Source organism: Mastomys coucha, unplaced genomic scaffold, assembly GCF_008632895.1.
Source record: "Mastomys coucha isolate ucsf_1 unplaced genomic scaffold, UCSF_Mcou_1 pScaffold20, whole genome shotgun sequence".
In the NCBI taxonomy this organism is placed as follows: Eukaryota; Metazoa; Chordata; class Mammalia; order Rodentia; family Muridae; genus Mastomys; species Mastomys coucha.
This window is the reverse complement of record NW_022196903.1, coordinates 117101948-117111444: the sequence shown is the minus strand read 5'-3', so window position 1 is coordinate 117111444 and position 9497 is coordinate 117101948. Positions and strand designations below refer to the sequence as shown.

The following is a 9497-nucleotide window of genomic DNA, read 5'->3' as shown; positions in this document are numbered from 1 at the left end:
TTACATATATAATATATATATATTATATTATATATATTATAATATTATATATAATATATATATATAATAAAATATATATATTTTGCTTGAATTGCTTAAACTAAGAAAAGCATTTTTTTAAGCATCATAAGCATATTGTATTCTGATAGAAATGTTAGCTCAACTTTAAACCCTACAAAGCAGGGTTCTTTTTTTTTTCATTTTTTTCTGACTTAGTTTCATTATGCTTCTTTTTGCTACTGAAAAAACATGAATACTTTGAAGAGATAGTAGCATAAAGAAATATGCTAGCATAGGAATATTTTTCTAACACTAACTATGATAGATCATCAATCAAAATGGAAAACTTACAAGCCAGGACCCAATACTCTAGGAAAACATAAGAACACTTGTTGTTACCTTCCATGAGAGAGGAGCCCAGAGAACACTTTTATCGAATGAGTCTCCTTCCACTCTGAGTGACAGCTCCTCATGGAGTGCCTGGGCAATGGCATACACAGCAGCATGGACTTTGTAGCTGGAGGGTGAAGTTTTCATATCCCAAGCATGCAGAGGTCGTGTGCTCAGGCTGCCATTTGGCTCACATTGACTTAGTTCCCTGACTCTGTACCGATAGATACGTGGACACTCAAATAAGATCGACCACACATCCTGGATAAAGATATCATTAGGGTATTTTCTAGGTTGAACACTTCTGAGAAAATCCTTGAATCCCAGAATTTCATCTATGCAAACCGAAAACAATAATCCTCCACCAAAGTATGTATAAACTTGATTTTGTGGGAAAGGTAATGTGGTGATATACCAATCAGAAGTTGTGATCCAGACATTACCAAAAGGAATATAGAAAACAATAAAACAGACAATCGTCAGAAGAGAATATGTGTCACCAAATGCAATGATAACACTTGTCAATGTGACTCTTTCCTTCAAACGGTCCCAGTTTACTGTGTGTAAAGCAGATAATTCTGGAACCCTTTCTGCAAAAGCAACACAAACTCCACGGTTCATCATCTCCTCTGTGATGTCCCTAAGGAGGAGTTCTCCCCTCATATCATCTGGGACCACCAGGCCAACCCAGACCCAAGTGAAGTGTAGCAGCAGTTGGATAATTCCCTGATACAGAGCTGCAGTGTCCGCAGGAAACTGGTAAGGAGACTGGAGCTGGACTCTGGTCCCAAGACTCTGGTCAAAAGGAGCATAGCTGATCTAAACAGAAGGAAAGTTATTACTTAAGACAAAACAATTCAGTTTATTCTCAAATGATTTGGTTTACATTTTTTGTCTATGTATTCTAGGAGATATGGAATAGTTAAACAACTTTTCTAAAAAATATCAATTTGTTACCTATGTCACCTACTTCTCACTGTATACAGGAAATGTATCTTTTCTTTGTACTTTTATACAACATACCAAACAGGACCAGAGAGTGTCTATCTCCTGATCTCACTTCAGGTAATACCAGTCAAACAAGAGCATTTGCAATTCTGTTGCTTCCCAAACCAAAACTTGCATCTTCATGATAATGGAAGTGGAGAAACATTAACAATAAAGGCCTTTTACTTGAAGTCACAAATCTAGAACTAATTAACCAATAAAGAGGAATCTATGAAGCCTTGTAAAATCCTCTAGTGAAGTCTATATTTTGCTAGAAGTCCCTATGTCTTGTGTCCTTCTGTAATGCTTAGTCTGTACTCAATGATCCTAAAATAAGCTTGCTTAGGAAAGAAGGCTGGCTATCTACCGCAATGCTTATTGTAAAGTATGTCTCCTAACAGCACTCTCTGGTCACCCCCCTCACACTGCTATCCTTCTTACCAGAAAACTTCAGTTGAGTTGTCTACACTGTGATTTGTATGCTCTTTACGTCATTGCCTCTGGGGTTGATGGTGGACTAGATCATTAGTAAGCTAATCTGCTATATCAATTGACCACTTATCAAATTTAATTCACTTAATCTAATATTGACATGAAACAATTCTTCTACTTAATATGTGCACTTTAATGAGTTCCAGGATTCTTTCTTTAGTCCAGGAACATATTTCCAAGTTTGGACAACACTATCAGTCTGCCTTACTGAATCTTCTATCTCTCTTCACTGGTTATATCGGAATATACTAGTGTCAATGGCTCAGATTGGCACTTGATCCCCTTTCAACACAAATTACCTAAATAATAATCTCCTAAAATCAGATGCCCACAAGGTCATGTCCTATCCACAGCTCATACCATGGCTCTGTGCACTGACGTCTCCCCAGGCACCTGAGTTTAGATATTGGATCCAGATCATGATAATTGAATACAGACACTCATACATGTTAATTGATTGGGAGAGAGTGGTGGATGGGGAGAAGTAAAAGGAATAGGAAAGAAGGAATCACAAAATGAAGTAAATGTGAATATTTTGTGGAAGGAAACAGTAGCATAAATAAATATTCTATATTTATTAAATGCAAAAAGGAAGCAATTTAAAAGACAACACATGATAATACAATTTATTATATCAATAAATTCTGATAATGGGTTTATGAGTCCCATGAAACTAATTAATAAACATTTAAATAATGTTTTAATTAAAATTATTATGTTAATTCAACATGTATCTAAAAATCAGAATGAACTATTTTTAAACCATAAATTTATATATATGTATACACACACACACACATATATATATATATATATATATACATATATATATATATATATATATATATATATATATTTGAAGTGTGACAAATGGCATCCAAAAGATAAGGCAAGGATCTGTCTTGGAGAGACCTGGTGTCCTGCTGACAGGACAAGCTCAAGGTTCTTTCTGGCCTCCAGTCCAGGTGTCAGTTGGAGACTGGCTGACAAAGCAGAAGAGCTATACACTTTGTCATTCACAGGGCTGTAGGAGGCTGCCATCTCAGGAGAGGACTGATCATCTAAACTGACCTACTGCTGCTGAGGGCTGAAAATAGGGAGTTACAGTATCTCACATAGTCTGCAGGCAAGTGAACAGGCCTGCTTGAGGCTGACTCAGCAGGAAGGTGTCAAAATGGAAGGTCACAATGGCAACAAACTGAATAGGTAGGTAGGCAGAAGCTTGGCTCAGGCAGTTTATGAAGGGAGGATTTAGTTCACTGTCTTGCTGTCTAGGTTGGAGCTGACCTCAGCATCAGATAACATCTGTAGAGTCTGATATATATTTAATTGTGAAGATGAGGGGGTAGCTCTCTGGGTTGGAAGTGCTTGCTCTGCAAACATAATGGCCTGCATTAGAGTCCTCAGCATTCTCATAACAAGTCAGACATGGCTGTGTGAGCTTGTACTCTAACATAGCAGGGTAGAGACAGGTAAATCCCTAGGGCCTGCTGACTAGTCAACTCAAACTCTCAAGCATCCTGCTTAGTGAAAGATCATGGTTCAAGGCAACAGTGCAAAAAGTGATGAACGAAGAATGTCAGGCCTCCAGGTGTTCTGACATGCCTCCCTGCACAGTCCTAACACACACCATACATGCCACACATACCACACAAACACACACATGTGTGTACACACACACATGCTCAAACATAAGCATACTCTCGTGTGCCCCCCACACACACACAGACACACACACACATACACATTAAAGAACAAGAGAGAGAGAGAGACTCAGAGAGAGAATGAGGTCATAATTCCTCAGTACTAGAAATCAAAGAGAATAAGAAAAATGACATGAGAGAAAATGTCAGAGCTGCTCTGTCGTATAAAGTGACCACTAATCATTAATAATCACAGAGCTCACATACACAGGTGGATGCAATGAGAGAATCAATTCTGAATCTAAATAGAACCTAGCAAACAGGCATTTGATAGATATATTTTAAAATGTGGAGGAAAAATTCTGAAAAAGAAGATAACCTCATAAGCTTGCTGAAAATTAAAATCCAATTTTAATTTTCAATCCAGTCAGTCAAATGAAAAACCACCACTGAACAACCTTTGTAAAAATTTTGGGTCAAAAATTTTGACCCAGAATTGTTCTTGCCTTAAAGAAATTCAAGGACAAAAGTGAAGCGGAGAGTAAAGGAAAGGCCATCCAGTGATCGGCTGAATTTTGAATCCGTCCCATGGTTGGGCACCAAACCATAACACTATTAGTGATGCCATGTTGTGCTTGCAGACAGGAGTCTAGCATGGCTGTCCTTCGAAAAGCTCTATCAGCAGCTGACTGAGACAGATGCAGATACTATAGCCACTCATCCGACTGAGGTCGGGAAACCCTGTGGAAGAGTTAGGCAAAGGACTGAAAGAGCTGAGGGGGATGGCAAACCCACAGCAAGACCAACAACATGAGCTAATCCAGATCCCTGGGAACTCCCAGAGACTAAGCCACCATCCAAAGAGCATACACGGGCTAGCCTGTGCCCCCCCCCCCCCAGCACATATGTAGCAGAGAACTGCCTTGTCTTTCCTCCGTGGGAGATGTTGTACCTAATCCTGTAGAGACTGGATGGCACGGGAGAGGGGGTGCTGGGTTATGTTGTGAGGGTTGAGTTGACAGTGGTGGAGCACCCTCTCAGAGGCAAAGGGTTGGGGGATTTTGTCAAGAACTCTGGGAGGGAGACTGGGAAGGGTGGCAACATTTGGGGTGTTCATACATCTGTGACAAAAATAAGCCAAGTACAATTATATGCACATTGCTTATAAGTAATTGTATTCATTATAAATATCATAATAAACATATGTCAAAGGTAACATTTAAAAGAAGAAATAAATTCCTGAAGATGAAGCTATACTGGACATATATCCAAAGAATGTTCCAACACATAACAAGGATATGTGCTCCACTATGATCATTGCAGCCTTATTTATAATAGGCCGAAGCTGGAAAAAGTCCTGAAATCTCTCAACGGAAGAATGTATATAGAAAATGTGGTACAATTAGACAATGGAATACTACTCAGCTATTAAAAATGATGACATCAGAAACTTTGCAGGCAATTGGATGGAACTAGAAAATGTCATCCTGAGTGTGGTAACTCAGACCCCAAAGCTATACATGGTATACACTCACTGATAAGTGGATATTATCCAAAAATATCATTATACTCCCTGGTAGGGAAAAGGAGGGTGGGAGGAGCCACCAGAAAGTCTCAGATGCCAGGGATGTGAGATGCTCCGAGGACCCAATAGGGACGACATTAGCTACAATAACCAACAGAGAGGAGATAGAACCTGAGGAGACCACCTCCAGAAGATAGGCATGGCCACCAGTTGAGGGATGGGGCCACTCACCCATCTCAAAATTTTTAACACAGAATTGTTCCTGTCTAAAGGAAATACAGGGACAAAAAATGGAGCAGAGCCTGAAAGAAAGGCCATCCAGAGACCAAACCACCTTGGGATCCAACCCAATCACAGACATCATATCTGACACTGGTGCTAATGCCACAAAGTGCTTACAGACAGGAGATAGTATTGCTGTCCTCTGAGATGATTTTCCAGCACCTGACTAAGATAGATGCAGATACTTACAGCCAACCACTGGGCTGAGCCCACTCAGGAACCCCAGTAGAAGAGTTAGGAGAAGGACTGAAAGGAGCTGAAAGTGATTGGAACCCCATAGGAAGAATTATATCAACCAGCTGGACCCCTCAGAGATCCCATGGATTAAACCACCAACCAAAGAGTATACATGCATGGGTTTATGGCTCCTGCTTCATATGGAGCAGAGGACTGCCTTATCTGGGACCAAAGGGAGGCAATGTGCCTAGTTCTCTGGATGCTTGTTGCCTAAGTAAAGCAGGATGCTAGAGGAGTGAGGAAAAACTTGGTGAGTGATTGGGAGAGTACCCTCTTAGAGTCAAAGTTGAGGGGGTGGGGAGAGATTGAGTATTTAGGGAAGTGAGACTGTGAAGGGAAACATCATCTGAAATGTAAATAATTAAAATAATCAATTTTTTTTAAAACACACTCACAAAATCTCATAAAGTAAAAATCTTTTGGGAGTTGGTGGTGCATGCTTTTAATCCCATTCCTGGAAAAGCAGAGGCAAGAGGATCTCAGTGAGGCTATTCTAGGCTACATAGGAAGTGCAAGACCAGGCAAGCTGGCATAGTGAGAATCTGTCTCAAAAATAAACAAATAGGTAAAAATTAATAATGAAAATGAGTCAACCTGGCTGCCTAATTCATTTTACTAAGATTTAAGTGACTTCACTAAAGACAGTACGAAACAGTAAGCATTGGGTCACTGTTATCTGCAAACTAGTACATTTCTAAGAAGCCCCTTTTCAAGATTATTACTAATTAAGATGCAATTGACTTATCAATGCTACCTCTCTAGCATTGTTTATAAGAAATCATTACTGATCAGCAGAAAGATTTTTAAATAAAGACAAAAGTAAAAACTTTCCTACCAACAGAGGAAAATTACAAACAGCTTAAACATCCAGCCAGAGTTAAGTCTGACCCCCGGTGCTCTGCAAAAATAAAGGTTATGTAGCAATCTGAGCTGATACCACAGCAAAATAATCAGGAATATATCCACAGTTGTTACAGTGAAGATACAAGAGTAGAATTATTATTATAGTCCTCATGCTTTGTGATGCTCTAAAACTGGATACAAAAAAAAAGACAGTATTAATGATGGTAAATAGCAAAAGAAATTTTCTGGGAGTGGTAAGAATAGAGGCTGTCATTAATTTTATTTATTCTTTTTTTCAATCTTAAAGGTTTTGAAATTAAATTTATTTTACAAAAGTTATTTCATCTGATGAATAAATTATTCTTCAGCGTTAAAATGATAACAAAATAGTAAATCATTAAGTAGTTTCATATCTCATCAGTAAATAATAACTGGATTAATTAGCATTTATTACTATATTACTATCTTTAATGTAAGAATCAGGATGCTTTGTGTACCTGCGGGACGTTGTAGAGACTTAGAACTCGGGAGATCTGAGTTGATATTCCTGTTGAAATGCCTCCTATCACAGCAACCAGCTTGTCAGTCTTCTCAGGCCTGCAGCTGTAGTTAGGAATTGGGGGGCTCTCTCCTGAGAGCAAAGCCATAGAACTCTTCACAGCCTTCCTCTCAGTAAAGTCAACATTGAAGAGATAGAATCCCAGGGACATGTTGAAGAGAATATTTGGGTCCTTGTTGATTTTTTCTATAGCAAAAACCATTGCCAACATGTGCTGATAGTGCTTAGGGAGATCCCTAGGAGGCAAAATTGGAAAGACCATTTTTTGTTTTTTTATATTAATTTTTAATTAAAATATAATTACATTCTTTACCTCAACCTCTTTTCTCCACGCAGCTCCTCCCATGCTACCTCTCAAGTTCTGGATATTAATTTATAACAACCTAAGTCATATAAAATAAATATATGATATTCCAAAAAGCAAGCAGGATATTCTATATTTAAAAGGTGGAGAAAATAGTCAAAAAAAAGAAGATTCATAGTACAATTTATCAAATTCACAATTTTTGTTTTTAAATTGTTTTTTGAGACAGAGTCTCTCTCATTCATCCCAGGCTGAATTTAAACTCACTATGTAGACTAGGTGATACTCAGACTCATAGAGGTCAACACGCCTCTGCTTCTCAAGTTTTGGGATTAAAGGTTTGCACCACCACATACTTTCTAAAGTCCAACTTTCACTTCTTACTGTGCAATTTGTGTCTGAGATATTAAAATGGAGGAGTAAAGTATGTGGGAAAGAGCAAACATTAAAACTTAGTATTTTGTGTGGTCTTCAAAAATAGGATAAACCTCAGGAAAATATACAGTGCTTGATCAAACATAGTAACTGAAAAAATTGTGTCCAAGTAATTTAAACAGGAAAAATAAAATGTTCTCAGTACAATACAAAAAATAAAAACAAAGAAAAATTGTTTTCATCTGCAAAGTGCTTTCAATACCTTCTTACATATTTAAGAGAATTCAGCATGAGTAGGGGAGAGACACACAGAGACCCAGTCATGGCTGAGTAGCCAAGGGCATTTGATGTCTACTGGGAAAGGGAGAGTCAGTTTCCTTAGGATGTTTGCCCCAGTAGCATGTCTAGACTCTAGAGGATGTCCTATACTCCTGGAGAACTGGCAGGTCTAAATGAACACAGTAGATGGAAAATTGAGAGACAGAGAGAGAGAGAGAGAGAGACAGAGACAGAGACAGAGACAGAGACAGAGACAGAGAGACAGACAGAGACAGACAGAGACAGACAGACAGACAGAGACAGACAGAGACAGAGACAAGGAGAGACAGAGACAGACAGAGACCCCATCAATTTGAAGACAGGAGACATTGGAAAGGAAGTAGTAGTAGAAGTGGGCATGATCAGCATATATTTTATACATGTATGAAATCCTGAAACAATATTTTTTTAAAGAGAGAAGCCAGGCACTTACACATAAACAACATCCAGTGGATCAATTGTTTCTTGAAAGCGAAATATAGGTTTAAAGTCTCGACCAACAGTCACTCTAAGGGAGAAGAGTCCTCCAATAACAACATCCGCATCTTGATAGTAGCCAGGAGAAGCAGGTTTAGTTAAGTAGAAACAAGAAATTTGTTCGTGGAATGAAATGAGAACAATCAGGGGAGAGATAGCTATCAGTAATTTCATACTAACATTGATAAATAATTGATAAAATCCAGATATCTGATCATTTGAGAATCTTGGGCTAATCGTCTCTGATAGCACATCAACAAACAAGTAAAACATGTGGCTCTCTGGTCTGTGTGGTTATAAAGCATTGTTTCGTCCTGATTCAGCCCCACCAGTATCCAAACACTCCCTCAGTTCCCTGGAGTATAATCTGCTTTGCACCTACACCTACTTAACCCTCGATTATGTCCCCTTCACAGAGTCACTGTGAGTGCCCAAGGGTTCAGGAACCTCTCTCACTTGGCACCTGGGAATCCTGATTCCCAGAAGGAAAACACACAATTCAGAACAAGGGTGAAGTCCTCTAAAACATCTGTGGCGTGTGTACACTCACTGCTCTGAGGCTTCTCAGGGTCTCAAGGTAAAGAAAGACTAACCAGTGGAAACATAATTAAGTCATAAAGAGTCAACTGAAGGAGGCATCAAAGGGGGGAAGCGCTGGACTCTGAATCATTTAACATCACTGTCATGTTAGATTATTTCTGTAAGGCAAAGCCTTACATTAGAAAACAATATTTCTGACACTTTATAGGATCAACTATCAACTCGTGTATTTTTAACATCTTACAATGTATATTCTTACGAAGACAATGCTTTGAAATACATATACATTGTGAAAATTAAGTATAAATTTTTAATTCACACAGATTTTCCTCAAGCACTGGCATTATTTCAAATGTATGTACTTCAAAGAAAGTAAACTAAAGGATATTACTAGCTTTAAAAAAAAATGTCTATTGTGTATGAAGTCCAATGCATAGTCTTTTTTAAAAAAAAACTCTAATTCTTTTTTACAGTCCAGACTTCATCCTGCTCCTGGTCTGCCTCGAGAATGTTCCTCATCCCATA

General features: G+C 38.5%; 1 protein-coding gene across 1 annotated transcript in view; it reads right to left on the bottom strand.

Moving 5' to 3' along the window:
* The window catches only part of LOC116098331 (vomeronasal type-2 receptor 26-like), a 39369-nt gene extending 30763 nt beyond the window's left edge, over positions 1-8606 (bottom strand). The window contains exons 1-3 of the mRNA XM_031380972.1: positions 8389-8606; positions 6897-7194; positions 400-1209 (exon numbers count right to left, since the gene is read on the bottom strand). Coding sequence (XP_031236832.1) covers positions 400-1209; positions 6897-7194; positions 8389-8606 — 1326 coding nt within the window. The remainder of the gene's footprint in view (positions 1-399; positions 1210-6896; positions 7195-8388) is intronic.
* Positions 8607-9497: the final 891 nt, after the last annotated feature.